A 15,360-nucleotide genomic window follows, 5' to 3' on the forward strand; every position below is an offset into this window, starting at 1 on the left:
TGAAGTTTTGATAGACCCTCTACCTTGGTAAGGATAAATTTCTTACCATAACCAGCCAGTGCTCCCCAAAGATTTCTGTAGTTACTGTTTTCTCGGATACTGCTCTGAACTTTCTTTGCAAAGGGTTCTATGCTCTCAAAGGTCAACTATTGCTTAAGAAAAGCCTATAAGGGGGTGGGTGTAAGTCAGAAACTGCGTGCCAAGCGACCATTCTATCAGCACGTGCCTCCAGCCTTAGCAGTGTGAGTAGCTCAGTTTATTTTTTCCTTTATACCTCACCCGTTAGGTGATTTTTTGTTACTTTTACTCATTGCGCTACATAAATAGTTCTTGACCCGCAAAGTCAGTGTCAAGGAAAGAGTATCGTAAAGATCACGCATTAATACCCAGATCGACGAAAAAGGCTTAGGTCTGCCGCTCCAATCCTGGGCTCGATTTCCGCCGCTGTTTCTCGAGTCTGCTGTTTTTTGTTCCTTCCCCGCGGGCTCCGGTTAGTAAGTAAGTATTCGGTCACAGATTCATTCTCTTTTGTTGAAGAGCCCAGGAGTTTCGATCTTAACAACAAGTTTCTCATTTCCTTTGATGTTGAAAGTCTTTTTACCAATATTCCGTTAAATGAAACTATCGATATTGCTGTTGATCTTATTTTCAAGCATGACCCTAAATTTTCGAACAAAAAATCCGACCTTAAGAAACTGTTTTCATTCGCTACAGCTGAGACTCATTTTCTTTTTAATGGAAAATTTTATGATCAAGTTGATGGGGTGGCGATGGGTTCTCCGTCAGCACCCATCCTAACTATCTTTTTCTTGGTTTCCACGAGGAAACATGGGTAAATAATTTTAACCATTCGACTCGCCTTCTACTTTATAGGCGTTATGTTGACGATACCTTTTGTGTCTTCCATAATGAACAGGATGCTATGTCATTTTTTGATTACATTAATTCACGGCACCCCAACTTAAAATTCACTTTCGAAAAAGAGAATGATAGTAAACTCTCCTTTCTTGATATATTTATTGACAACTCTTCGAATGATTGTGTTTTTTCAGTTTTTCATAAAAAACATACACTGGTCTCCCAACAAATTTCAAAATTGGTCTTATCCGAACTCTTATTGACCGTATCTACAAAATCAAAAACACCTCTTCCGGCCTTCAAAACGATCTTAAGAAACTTTCCGACACTTTAAAACGCAATTCTTTTTCTTCGCATATTATTGAAAGAACTTTCAAGCGGTTTTTTGACAGGTCCTCCTCTCAAAATAGCCGGAACATTGATGACAATAATACACGTTACTTTAAATTCCCTTTTGTCGGCTATTATTCTAAAATACGGAACCTTAAACTCCGACAACTCACTAAGCGCTTTTGTAAATCGGGCCTAAATATCAAACTAGTTTTCACTTCTTTTAGAATTAAAAACATGTTCAGTGTTAAAGATCGTACTCCTGATGCTCTAAAATCCATGGTAGTTTATCAATTTTCTTGTACGGCGAAACTAGTCGCCACTTCTCTACTCAGGGATAAAGCAGCACACGGAAAGCGATAAAAACTCGCATATTTTTAAGCATTTCAACACATCTCCTTCTTGTAAGAACAAATACTCCCTTTCTTGCTTTAATATTCTGGATTCTGCTAACAATTCAATTGATTTAAAACTCAAAGAAGTTTTTATATAAATAAGATCAAACCTGAACTTAACAAACAATTACAGAATTACAACACCTTTGATGTTTGGTGTCACGTTGTAATTAGCACCCGCTTTTGTATCATGCTGTAAATATTTTATTCATCTACTTAATTGTCTGTTATATAATTAATCACGTTCAGTTACTCATTGATTGAAGATGCATACGCATGCCGAAACATGTCTCTCAAAAAAGTTGTCTATTTCTTACAATATTTACCATACTTGCTACTACTACGACCTTAAGTCAACTTTATTTAAAGAGGGTGCACACATAACAGCTTACGCTGACAAACCAGTGGCCCTCAAAACTAAGGATTAGTAAGTTATTCATGCAAGTCTAGAATTAAAATTGCAACTAGCCTAACAAAGTAACTATTAAAAACAAATATAAATAAAATATATAGAATAAAACATATACTAACATATAGCCTCAAAAGAATCATTGTCTCTATAAGAATCAATAAAATAATTTCTCAAATCATTTCTGAAAGAGGAAGTGCTGCGTTTTTTCTTAAACTCATTTGGCAAACTGTTCCATAACTTGACGCAACTAACTTGAAAAGACCTTCCAACTTCAGTAATATTACGAAACTAAGGACAGATTAAATTCTATTGGCCATGTCTGGTCTCTCTACCGTGTAGTGAATAATTCGTAGTTAAAGAACTCTCGATACACGTAGGGGATTCCCCATGCAGCGCCTTATAAACTCTGTACCGAACAGCGGCTAGCTAGTAATCGAGATCAAGCCTACCCAATCTCCTGCTGATACTCTGCTAATGTTTCCTGGTTCATCCCCAGTTCCTCCGATCAGCCGGTAGTCTCGAGCCAATGTGTACAGGTAAGGGATACAAAGGTAATGCCTCTTTCTTACATTTCTTCCTCATCTTCGTGAAAAAATAATCTGAAATGCCGGACACAAAGACTAGAGAGAAAGGATCTCGTCGAGCTGTATTCTTGGCAACGTTTATACCAATCACAATTGTGGTCATTTTTCTCGTTCTGTGGAGACCGATGTTGCTCCCGTACTTCTTCCGGTACGCAAAGTTGACAATTTCTGAATATGTGAATGACAAACAGAGGTTTTTGGACAACAAACTAGAGATTGCACTGAAAGAATGGAGAATGTATCAACTGGAACGCCAATTTGGACAAGAATGGTGCAAAAAGAAAGTAAAACTACGAAGTGACGTGACGTGGTTGACTGCGATGGTAAACGACGATTTCGCCGTTCCTGCTTTGGTTTTAGGTCACTCTATTCGCACTTTTTCTTGTCAACATAACATGATTGCGTTTGTTTCAAACGGGGTGAGTGCGGGTGCACGAAAAGCCCTTGCGAGTGTTGGCTGGGACACTCGTTTGGTTGAAGGAATGGATTGTGACTGGCTTGATGCAAAATTGGGTAGTAAGCGAAATACTGGATTTTTTGCCAGACCAGGAGGTAGCAGAATCAAGGGAACACACACTCGCTTCCACGCATGGAATTACACTGAATATTCTAAAATTATTTATGTCGATGCTGATTATATGCTAACGACAAACATTGACAGATTGTTTGATATTCCTGATGATTTTGCTGCTGCTCCTGGTTCCAGACCGGGGGTACTGGATCCGTGTTTCAATGCAGGGCTTCTTGTATTTAGACCAGGCACCAAGTTTTATCAGGAAATCATGGACCTGTGGTGGGAAACAACAAAAAAAGACACTTGTCCAAACGATCAGGTGTTGCTGTGGCATTATTATGCAGATGCTGGCAACTGGAAAGCTCTCCCTTATGCATTCAACATCAGACGCATAATCTACAGGCCCTTGAATTCATTTCATTTTGCCTGCTGTGTTCCTCCCAAACCATGGTCTGCAGAGTGTAGACCAAGTAGAAAAGAAGCGGAGGCATATGATGGACCAATTTTGGTCCCTGATGATATGTCGTTAGTTTTCTGGAAGAATCTTTATGAACTGTTAAAGATAAATAATTTAGATGGCTGGTGGAGAACAACAAAGTTCTTCCAAGCAGCTCAAGAATTTAGTGCTATGACTTTCTCTGACTGCCGGAAACAAAAATCATAAATGTTTTGTGGAATAATTTACAGGATCAACTCAGTTGATAAAAACCAAAATTACCTTGTCACTCCCATTGACACAGCACAACAGTGTTTCTTACCCCCTTGATCGTGTTATATTGGCTGTTTTTGAAGGAGCTGGCTAACTGGTATGCAAAAAGTAATCTTACATGTTCCAAAGTTGTTCTTTTAGATTGTTGATTGTACAGCTGTATATGGTATACACCTGAGAAATCTCCCATTCATGTATATAACTTCATTGCATGCCATTTGCCTTGTATCTAGCACCTAGAATACATTTTTTTTTATTTATAATTTTTTATTTTCCACCACTTGGCCAACTCCTGTTCTATTATCTGCTGGTTGCATTCCTCATTTTATTCTGACATTTCCTTTAGAAACAGAAAAATTGTTCTGGATATTTATATCTGTTATAAGTTTGATGTAAATAGTATTTTTATCTTGATCAGTTCCTTACTCAGAGGTCTTTCTCAGTTTCCTTAGAAGTCATTTTTTTCACATCAACAGCACTCCAAATTGGGATTGTTTTTTTAGTGGCTAAGGGACTAGAGAAATTTTTAGGCGACATTTTGCTGTGTAATTTGTTAATCTGGTAACCTGTTTTTGACGGTTATGTAACAAGTTGTAATTTTCTTCAAACTTACCTCTATAGTATGAAGTTAAAGGGAAATAAACATTTTTATTAAATTGTTTAAATCACTTTCTTGTTGTTTTCTTCAATGAAACTTTACCTCTTCCTATGTTTCCTAAATATTATGATTTGAAATGATGGGAGAATCTTAAAAACAAATGCCAACTGTACTGCTTACTCCAAGACAAGCAAATTTATTTTGATGGTCATGTAACATGGCACAAAGTGTTCTTCCTGTTATATCTAGAGTCTAAAATTTTATCTCAGGCAGCAATTTAGGAATTTAGGTCACAAAATGACCACTGAGGAAAATTAAACAAACACTGATCTGTACAAAGAAGTGAGCTGATTCACTTGTTGGAATTATGATCGAGCAGCATTGATGAATTGAATAGTTCATTGGCTCTCTAACCTTTTTTAACCTTTTGACAGCTAAGAGTGACTAACGTCTCATTGTGTCTGCTGCATTTGCATGCAGACACAATGATAAGCTGTAAAACGCGCGACCATTACTTCATATAAGATAAAATCGCGGATTTTCTCATGACGTTTCACCCTGGATTCCATTTCGTGACACGTTACATGAAGTATTCTCAAAGTGTAATACTTTCGGTAGCCTGTAATACTTTCGGGTGTAATACTTTCGGGTTAAATTCGTTCCTCTGGGGAATATTGGAACCAATCGGATTTGAGAAATGGACAACGCCAACAGCTGGTGGCACACAACTAATTTCCGGAAAGACTCGGAAGCAATCAAATACGAGAAAAGGAAACGTCAACTTCGTCAACAACCATGTGCTTCCGTTCAGCTTTCGAAGGAAGAGGTCCGCCATCTTGTGGTATATTTCACGTGAGCTTATTGCAGTGTTTGTTGCTTGCTAGGTAAGTGATCTTTTCGTTTTTCATCTTTGTGATGGATTTCTTAAAGGGTATTTTGTCCATTTGCCACAGCATTCGCACTACTTGTTTGTCCGGCCGTGTGAAAGGTTTTGAAAGATGCTTTGAAGTTGTAGATCGATGGAAGCTTTCTTGGCGCCAACAGCATCACCACTCGGCGATATTGCGAGTGCCTTGGACACAAAATAAGCTTTATGAGCCCCATTTGTGAAAAAGAAAGTCCCTTCGGGGAATAAATGAGCCCCATTTGGGGAGAGAAAGGCCCATTACGGGAATTATTGAGCCCCTTTTGGGGATTATAAAGCCCACTGAGGGAAATATGCCCTGTTTAACCCGCTGTTTGGGAAATGAAATCGCCCCTAAAGTGAAAATACCTTTCACTGGCCAGACATTTGCGAAAGCTGTTGCAATTTTTAACCTACAAGGGAAGTGTAGAAGTACAATTCATGATATTTGTTATCTAAGGATAGTTTCTAACAGATCTTTAAAAACAGATGTAAGATTTGTTGTGGGAGCTTCCATTGTTGATGTACCGCCATCGAAAGAATTCCACAAACATTCCCCTCGGAAAAATTCCAAGTTCGTTAAACAAGTAAAACGACATAGAGACCGAGAGCCATCTAGAATACCTGTGAAAAAGGTCCTAAATTATATGAAAAAGAGAAAAGCTAGAAGCAAGCTAAAGTTTATTTTTAAGAAATGTACCCCTAAATCTTCAAGATTGTATGACTTGGTTACTCACTATAAATTGTGGTATATACGGTATTTACAAAAATGCAACGCTTTTATTACTTCCTTAGTCAATTTTAAAAGACTGGCAACAAAAAAGTCAAAAAAAAGAAAGCAAACTAGTAGCTGTTGTTCAGGTAAAATTAAAAAATCAACTTGCCCGGCTAAAACATATTGCGTATCAAGGATGAATCTTTTGAGATCAGGTGACGTTGAATTAAATCCAGGTCCCGAACAGAATGTGAACAATCAGACCAATTTGTCAGTGGATTCCTCAACATTGCTTAACTTTCGATTAGGACAGTTGGGATTGATAGCTTTAGATGTGGGTGGTGCAGGTGACTGCTTTTTTAAAGCCATATCACATCAATTGTATGGTAATCCCAGTCATCACTTTCACATCAGACAAGCTGCTGTCCAATACCTCAGGGATAACCCTGAACGTTTCATTGAAAGCAACACTCAGAACTCATGGAATGGTTACTTGACAAATATGTCAATGCAAGGTACATGGTGTGATGCATTAATTGTACAAGCAGTTGCAGAATCACTTAATATACAAATTTATATTGTAGAATCTCACATAAATTTTGGACAGGCAACTTTAATAGAGCCACGCCATTCATCATCACAGCAACCAAGAACAATATATATAGGTCATGTAAACGAAGTGCATTATGTATCAACAATACCAAATAGCTCTTACTCAGGAAATGAGCACCCTTACAGAAGTCACAATAGTGATTTCAATTTTACAGAACAAAATGTTCTTCCTGAACAAGTACACAATAGTACTGGAAAAAGAAAACACAATAATTATTCCAATCTGAATGATGTTAGAATAACCACTAAGAGCAATGAAAAAAAAAGCAAATGGAATTCTTACAGGAATTATTACAGAAATAACAGAAGGGCTGGTAAAAAGAATCAAAGCTGTGAACGTAACAGTGATAAACAAAGTTCACCCACTAAAGAGAATACAAATGCTGTATTTGTAAATAATGGTAGTCAAAAAAGAAAACACAATTATTCCCATCTGAACGATGTTAGGATAAGTACTAAGAACAGTGAAAACCATGAATGCAGATCCAAAACTCATGAGCAAAAAAATAAATGGAATTCTTACATGAATTATTACAGAAATAACAGAAGGGCTGGTAAAATGAATCAAAGCTATGAATGTAACAGTGATAAACAAAGTTCACCCACTAAAGAGAATACAAATGCTGTACTAGTAAATAATGGAAGTCGAAAAAGAAAACACAATTCTGATGTAAACAATTTAAGAATAAGCACTAACAGTAGTGGAAATGATAAATGCAAATCCAAGACACAGGAGCAGAAAAAAAACTGGACTTCTTACATGAAACATTACAGAAATAACAAAAGGGCTACTAAAATGAATCAAAAGTATAAGTGTAACAACAAGAAGCAAACCTCAACCACTAAAGAAAATAATGCTGAAAGTCAAAAAGAAAAAAACCAAAAAATACAAAACATGGCTGCCTTAATAATGAGGTTTCATGACATTGTGTCACAGGGCCCCTTATATATTTGTAGTTGTTGTGATCAGCTGTGGTATAAACACAGTGTTTACCCAGCTACTAAAATAAGAAAATCAAACCCTGCTGCTGAAAAATATCTTATAAAAACAAAAAGTGTCAACAATAAAGAGTGGCTGTGTAGAACTTGTCATAATTACTTAGCAAAGAATAAAGTTCCACCCCTTGCCATATTGAATGGAATGAGTTTTCCAATAAAACCTGAATTTTTTGACCTCAATGAACTGGAATGTAGGCTTGTAGCTCCAAGACTTGCATTTCAAAAATTAATGCAAGCTCCAAGAGGAAGGCAATTCAAAATACATGGAAATGTTGTAAATGTCCCAGCAGAAGTAACTGATACTGTCAATATCTTACCAAGGTTACCCAATGATGCTGGTACAATTAAAGTCAATTTAAAGAGAAAATTGCAATACAAAAGCTCAGCATTGTCTCTCAATATAAGGCCACATAAAGTTGTTCAAGCAGCCAATTGGCTAGTTAATAACAGCACTCTCTACAAACAGGAAGGATTAACTGTAAATCAAGACTGGGGAGTAAACAGTTTATTAGGTGAAACTAATCCTGAAAATCAAAATGAACAATCAGAAGAAATACAAAACACCAGTAGCTGCAATAAGCAAAGTAATATTAGTGGAAGTGATGTCACTGATAGTGATGATCAGTGGACTGAAGATGAGGCAGAAATACCTGCTGGTGTTACTGACACCATGTTGATGAACACAGAATTTGTTGAAGACAGTGAGCCTCAACATATATTAAATGTTGCACCAGGAGAAGGAACCAAACCCCTAAGTATATTCAGAGATCAATATTCTGAAGAATTAGCGTATCCTGGTATATTCCTTGGTCAAGGTCGGCCGGAAAATAAAGATAGACTAGTTAACGTTCATTATAGCGACATCTGTAAATCTGAACTAAGACGCTCAGATAGGAGAGCTGCTATGTGTGTTGAAAATATATTCTTTAAAACAAAAAAACTTCAAATGAAAATTATGTTAGGGAAATCACAAGTTGCTCTTAGGAAGTGCAAAGGAAATAATAGATCTTTAAATGCAGGACAGTTGAAATGTGAAGGAGCAATAGAGCGCTTGATTCATCTTGATGAAGGATTCCAATTCTTGAGAGCATTAAGAGGTTCACCACCACATTTTGAAAAGGCTAAGAAAGATTTGTTTACAATGATTAGACAATTAGGACCATCTTCTATATTCTGTAGTTTTTCTTCAGCAGAAACACAATGGATACATTTCCTTCGAATACTTGGCCAGGTAGTTGATCACAAAGACTACACTACCAGTGAGCTTGAAAATATGACCTGGGATGAGAAATGCAGGCTTATTCAAAGTGACCCAGTGACATGTGCTAGACATTTTGATTATCAAATTAGTCAATTTCTCACGAACTTTCTTTTTGGTAAAGCTCAACCATTAGGCAAAATTTCTGACTGGTTTTACCGAGTAGAATACCAGCAGCGGGGCTCACCCCACATACACATGCTTATATGGCTTGAAGATGCACCAGTATTTGGAGTCGACGACGATGCTGCCGTTACAGACTTTATTGATAAAATAATTAGTTGTCAGTGGCCAGTTGATAATACAGAATTACATAAACTAGTGAACAGGCAAATTCACAGGCATTGTCACACTTGTAGAAAAAAGTCAAAGAATGAATGTCGATTTAACTATCCACAACCTCCTATGAGAGCAACTGAAATTCTTTACCCTTTGGAAGCAGACATGCCACAAAATAAAATAAAACAGCACAAAGACACTTGGAAAATAATCAACAAGCAATTAAATGATATGAAAGAAGGCGAACCTATAACATTTGAACAACTACTTGTCAAATTAAAAGTTACTGAAAATGAATATCGACTAGCTGTGAGGTCATCGTTAAATTCACCAACTGTGTTTTTAAAAAGAAAACCGAATGAGTTAAGAATAAACAACTATAATCCTGCTTCCCTCGAGGCGTGGAGAGCAAACATGGATATCCAGTTTGTACTTGATGTGTATGCATGTGCCATGTACATAGTTTCGTATATTTCTAAAGCACAAAAAGGAATGAGTGAACTTTTACGACAAGCATGTGCTGAAGCCAGAAAAGGAAATTCTAGCATAAAGCAACAAGTCCGAGACATTGGAAACAAATTTTTAAACAGTGTCGAGATAAGTGCACAAGAAGCTGTTTACATTGTTTTACAGCTTCCTATGAAGAAGTCTTCTCGTCAAGTAATATTCATAAATACCACTCCTCCTAATGAAAGAGTTCAGCTTTTAAAATCAATAAATGACATTGAAGAAATGGATGATGATTGTGAAGATGTATATACCAATGGTCTTTTGCAAAGATATGCAAAACGCCCTTTAAGTCTTGAATACTTAACATTGGCAGATTGGACTGCATGGTATGACTCATGTGGAAAACCATATGCAAAAAAATCATTCGAAAGAGATTCTGATAACCTTCCATTAGAAACAGCTGATGATGAACAAAATGAAGATGACCTTTTTGAGGATAATCTCATCAATCCCAAAAGTAACAAAAAAAGATCAAAGGCTAGAATTATAAGAAGTGTTTGGTATAACTGTGAAAAAGATCCAGAAAAACATTATCGTGAATTAATAATGCTGTTTACGTCATGGAGAAATGAGGACACTGATTTGTTAGCTAACTGTTCCTCCTACCAAGAACGTTTCATAAATGTAAAAGATAGTATAAATAAGCAAATGAAACTATATGCTGTTTGCAGTGAAGACTTAGACAAAATCCATGAACACTTGATTCATCTTGATGAAGACAATGATCATTTTGACTCAATAGCACCATTTACACAAAACAGAGAATACCAGGATGAGGCTGAGGGTCTTCAAGATTTACATCCTGATCTCAATGAAAACTATGATTTATCAGAAGATGTTGGAATTCCTTCAGCAATAGAAACTAGTGAACCACTGATACTAAATGAATTACAAGACCAAGAGTACAGACAATTGGTGCAAACACTAAATCAAAAGCAAAAGGAATTTTTTTATCATATCTTGCATATTGTTAAAACATCAGACAAACCATTCTACTATTTCCTCTCTGGAGGAGCTGGAGTGGGCAAGTCCCATCTGGTCAAATGTCTATATCAAGCAGCACTAAAATATTACAACTCCAGAGCTGGTGAAGACTTCAATGATGTTAAAATACTGTTATTAGCACCAACTGGAAAAGCTGCTTTTGGCATACAAGGTAATACAATACACAGTACCTTGGCAATTCCAGCAAGCCAGTCACTAAAGATTTATAAACCTCTTGACTCAAGTAGACTTAACACTCTGAGATGTAAACTTCATGCAGTGAAACTAATATTTTTGGATGAAATTTCAATGGTTGGCAATACTATGTTTAATGTACAAATAAATAACAGATTAAAAGATATTATGGGCAGCAAAGAACCATTTGGAGGTGTAAGCATGATAGCACTTGGTGATTTATTTCAGTTAGAACCTGTTATGGATGGTTATGTGTTTAAAGATATGAACAACTCAGAATATCGAGCTCTTGCTTCCAACTTGTGGCAAGAACTATATACAATGTTTGAATTAGAAGAAATTATGAGACAAAGAGAAAGCAAAGAATTTGCTCAACTTCTTAACAGGTTACGAGAAGGTAATTACACTCCAGAAGACATTGCAAAACTTAAAGAGAGATGCATTTCAGAAAATTGTACAAATTACCCTATCAATGTCCCCCATTTGTTCATACAGAATTCTAAAGTTGATGAGTTTAATAGGAGAGTTCACATGGCTGCAACTGGTGAAAAGTATACAATTAAAGCCTTAGATAGTGTTGTGGGTGCTAACTCTGCAGAACTAAGGGATAAGATCTTAAAGCAAGTACCACTTGATCCTAGAAAAACTAAGCAATTACCTTTAAACCTTCAACTTGCTGAAGGTGAAAGAACAGAAATCGCAGTGAATCTAAGGACTGATGATGGCATGACAAATGGTGCTGCTAATATTGTAAGGAAGATACAATTACATGACAAAAACAGACCTTCTGGAATAATATGGGTAGAATTTGACCAAGCACATGTAGGAGGAAAAACTAGACATGATTATAGGCACTTATTTGTACAAGGTATTGAACGCAAATGGACTCCTATCAAACCTATCACTGCACAATTTGCAGTTGGAAGAAACAGAACAGCTCAGGTTGTGAGAAAGCAATTTCCATTGAGACCTGCAGCTGCTAAAACCATTCACAGATCACAAGGTGACACTGAGACAAGAATAGTAGTTAACTTTAACACCAGGAGAGCAATACCTCACATTCATTATGTAGGATTAAGTAGAGTAACAACTATAGAAGGGCTTTACATAACTAACCTTTGTGAGAACAAAATAGCTGTAAATCATGATGTTAAAGCAGAAATGCAACGCTTACGGACAGAAAAGCATCTCCACTTTTCTTTAACTCCTATTTATGAAATACATGAACCTACTGTTAAGTTATGCTTCCTTAATTCAAGATCATTGCATAAACATATAGAAGACATACGCAAAGATTTGAACTATTCACATACTGATGTCAGTATATTCTCAGAAACAAGGTTATATACTTTAGACAGCAAAACTGCATACACAATTAGTGGCTACAGTTTATTTAGAAATGACAGTCAATGCACAACATGTAATACCAGACCTTATGGTGGAACAGCTGTGTATAGTAAAATAAGTTTTATTCCTGGGTATCCAGTTTGCATGAACACAAATGGCGTAGAAATAACTATTGTAAAACTTGAAAAAATACCACAAATTACCATAATAGGTGTGTATCGGTCACCCAGAGTGCCTGTACGACAGATGTGTTTAGCATTAACAGAACTTCTGACTATGAACTGTTCCCAATTTAAACTATTTATGGGTGATTTTGATGTGAACTGGTTAAATGAAAAAGAGAAACTTCCTCTTTATAATTTCTTCATTAGAGAAAACAGCTACAGGCAATTAATATCATGTTATACAACTGACAACAGAACCACCATAGACCACATTTATACTAATTTACCTGAATCACAGGTGAATTTGCACATTTTAGAAACATATTTTTCAGATCATAAAGCAATCTGTGCATTAATTCGAACATAATTGCTGCTGTAGACAGCCGTCAATATTCTTGAAGCCATCGATAAATTAACCGTAAAAGTGTCAAAGAAACTAGAAATATCGAAAATAAAACTCTTTTGTGTGGTGTAACTGAGCTTAAAAGAGGATTCTGTTGCTTAAATGTTTCAAAAGGAAGCTTTAATACCACATCTGTAAATGAGCTCCAAGCGTCGTAACTTGGCCGGGTAGGATTAGTTATTTGCTTTGTATTTTATAAACAAATAAAAGCATGAGTTGACATCTGTAAATGAGCTGCAATCGTCATAACTCCAGTAGGATTAGATATTCGCCTTGTATTTTATAAACAAATAATAGCACATATTGTACGTAGTATTAAAACATGCAACTAACAGCAGCACTCATTTCTCATTGAGAACTGCTACATGTAGTTTAAATTTTCTTGTGTTGTTTGAGGTTGCTGTCTAATTTTGGATAGTAACCCTGAACGCTCTCTTTTCCCCGCCATTTGATTAAAACTTACAAAGGCAAGTATTACTTTGCTTTAAACATTACATTACAACTTTACGTGTACAACGCAAAAATACAATTTCTTTAATTAAAATATATTAAAATTTATTATCTTGCTACAAAGTATTCATTTTAAATCTCTTTCTCTCAACAGCTTTAACATGGACAAAAATCATGAACTAACAGGATATCTCCATGCTGTATCGCCAGTGAAGAAAAGCTCAAAATCAAGCTACTTTGAAATGTTACTTCAAACTGGCTCTGATAGTACCGTTAGAGCAATATGCTTTGCCACAAAAAAACACGATGACCTGAAAGCCAGAAGTTCAAAAAAGAGCCCTGTGAAGCTCAGCAACTTCCAAATGGATCTTAAATCAAATACAGTACTTATGGACAACAAAGTCCGAATTGACGCAACCAAGGTATCATTCACACCAAAAGAAATACCACAAACAAATAACATAGCGTCACTCTCTGGTGTCCACTTCCAACAGCTGATAACAATTAAAGCGAAAGTTACAAAGATCAGTGGTACAAAAAAAGTAACTACAGCGAATGGAGAAAAATGTAAAGCTGAATGCTTCCTCAGCGATCCATCCGGAACAATAACATTAACTCTCTGGGAAGACAAAATAAATGAAGTCAGTGAAGGAAAAACTTATACATTCCATAACGTTAGAGTTATAAAAGAATACAAGTCTGACAAACTAGCCTTGGGCACAACGATGCATGACTGTACAGTGTCGGAAGCAGAGGACTTCATTGAATCCTTACCCCAGTCTGTTGAACTGCCTGATTCTTTTACAACCACAGAGGCCAAGGTTGAAGTCATTGGTCTGCTAACATTCGGAAAGTACCTTTCATGTTTACAGTGCCACAAAAAGGTAGCAGATGGATCTTTTACTGCCAAGATTATAAAATGTGGTAACTGTAATCTGACGCAAAAAAGAGATAAATGTATTACCAACTGTTTTGCACAAGTTAAAGTTTCACAAGATGACAACCAGTTCACTGTAACATTCTTCCAAGAACAAATTAAAAAAGTTTTTAATATCTTACAACGTCCACAAACACTGGATGAAGAAAAGATAACAGAAGCACTCTTAGATGCTCCAATCTTAAAAATAAAATATGACAATAAATCAAAGATCATAAACGAGGTATCTCCCTATATCATTTGAATAGCTGTTCATGTACTTCCCTCATCATTGGCAAAGGTTGAAAACAAAAACGTGGGAAGTGCAAACCTGTACAAACAAAATTACAAAGTTCTTTTATTAATGCCAGATTTACGCTCACATACAACCTGTAAGACAGTATACACAGGCAGAAATGCTGTTATAGTTTATTCCTATTAAAATCATTGTGTAAATGATTTCGATCAAAAAGTAACAATATACAACATTGAATGAGTGGTTCAGTTGCTATTAATTAGATTACACTTTATTGCAATTTTTTGGCAATTTCGTTAACTTTGAGTAGTTCCGTTACAGTTATTGCCCCTTAAACAGTTCTTGAAGTACCCTTAAGTTTCGTTACAGTTCATTACAACATAAATATACCATGTGGAATTACTAATGTTTAACAAAATAAGTTGTGTTAATAAAAGCAATTGAATTACCACATTGTCTTTGCCACTGTGTTACGATTTTTTCCGGTACACTTATTTCCATACCTTTATATGTTACATGCAGTTCATTTTGAAAAATATTAATGCTAATGGACATACAACATAGTGAACACAAGGCAAAAAAAAAAAAAAAAAACACCCTAGTATAAAAGAAACAGAAGTACTACACTTGATTGCATAAAATAAAACTATCCGCTCCCAGGAAACACCGTGCACTACCAAATGTTAGCATAGCGGACCTTTTTTTAAAAAAATCACTGGAGTAACATATGCCACTGTTCTTTGTGAAAACGCCATCCTATTGCAGCAGACACAAGTACCCGTTGGGTACCTATTTTTTTTTCTTGGAATGAATCACACATCAAGGCCACAAGAATAAACGAAATGATCACCAACTGAAGAAGCACTTAATTGTTGATGACAAAGGTTAGGAAAAAATTAACTTTTAGTTATATCACTAAAACTTTGGCATTATCTCCTGATGGTCTGAACTTTCAGTGCTTGATGTTT

The 15,360-nt window shown here is 36.0% G+C and overlaps 4 protein-coding genes across 5 annotated transcripts; all 4 read left to right on the forward strand.

The window, feature by feature from the left end:
* Positions 1 to 2,480: 2,480 nt before the first annotated feature.
* LOC111323289 (glycogenin-1) lies at positions 2,481 to 4,467 on the forward strand. Its single transcript, XM_022926610.2, has one exon. The coding sequence runs from the start codon at positions 2,600 to 2,602 to the stop codon at positions 3,755 to 3,757; it is 1,158 nt and encodes a 385-aa protein (XP_022782345.1). The 5' UTR covers positions 2,481 to 2,599; the 3' UTR covers positions 3,758 to 4,467.
* Positions 4,468 to 5,125: 658 nt separating this feature from the next.
* Positions 5,126 to 14,846, forward strand: LOC148722448 (uncharacterized). 2 transcript variants are annotated; one of them, XM_088735584.1, is made up of 3 exons: positions 5,128 to 5,284; positions 6,434 to 6,534; positions 13,375 to 14,846. In XM_088735584.1, exons 2-3 carry the CDS (start codon positions 6,500 to 6,502, stop codon positions 14,399 to 14,401), a joined length of 1,062 nt encoding a protein of 353 aa, XP_088591710.1. In that variant the 5' UTR covers positions 5,128 to 5,284; positions 6,434 to 6,499; the 3' UTR covers positions 14,402 to 14,846. The 2 variants fall into 2 exon arrangements, with proteins under 2 accessions (XP_088591709.1, XP_088591710.1); XM_088735583.1 differs by lacking the exon at positions 6,434 to 6,534 and having other exon boundaries at positions 5,126 to 5,284.
* On the forward strand, positions 6,541 to 10,133 carry LOC148722449 (uncharacterized; the record flags this gene model as incomplete). Its single annotated transcript, XM_088736092.1, has 1 exon — positions 6,541 to 10,133. A coding segment is annotated over exon 1 (2,979 nt), but the record flags the coding sequence as incomplete, so codon positions are not given.
* Positions 10,125 to 13,377, forward strand: LOC148722450 (uncharacterized). The gene has a single exon (XM_088735581.1). It carries the CDS (start codon positions 10,224 to 10,226, stop codon positions 12,732 to 12,734), a length of 2,511 nt encoding a protein of 836 aa, XP_088591707.1. The 5' UTR covers positions 10,125 to 10,223; the 3' UTR covers positions 12,735 to 13,377.
* Positions 14,847 to 15,360: the final 514 nt, after the last annotated feature.

Source organism: Stylophora pistillata, chromosome 10 (assembly GCF_964205215.1).
Source record: "Stylophora pistillata chromosome 10, jaStyPist1.2, whole genome shotgun sequence".
NCBI classification, from domain to species: Eukaryota; Metazoa; Cnidaria; class Anthozoa; order Scleractinia; family Pocilloporidae; genus Stylophora; species Stylophora pistillata.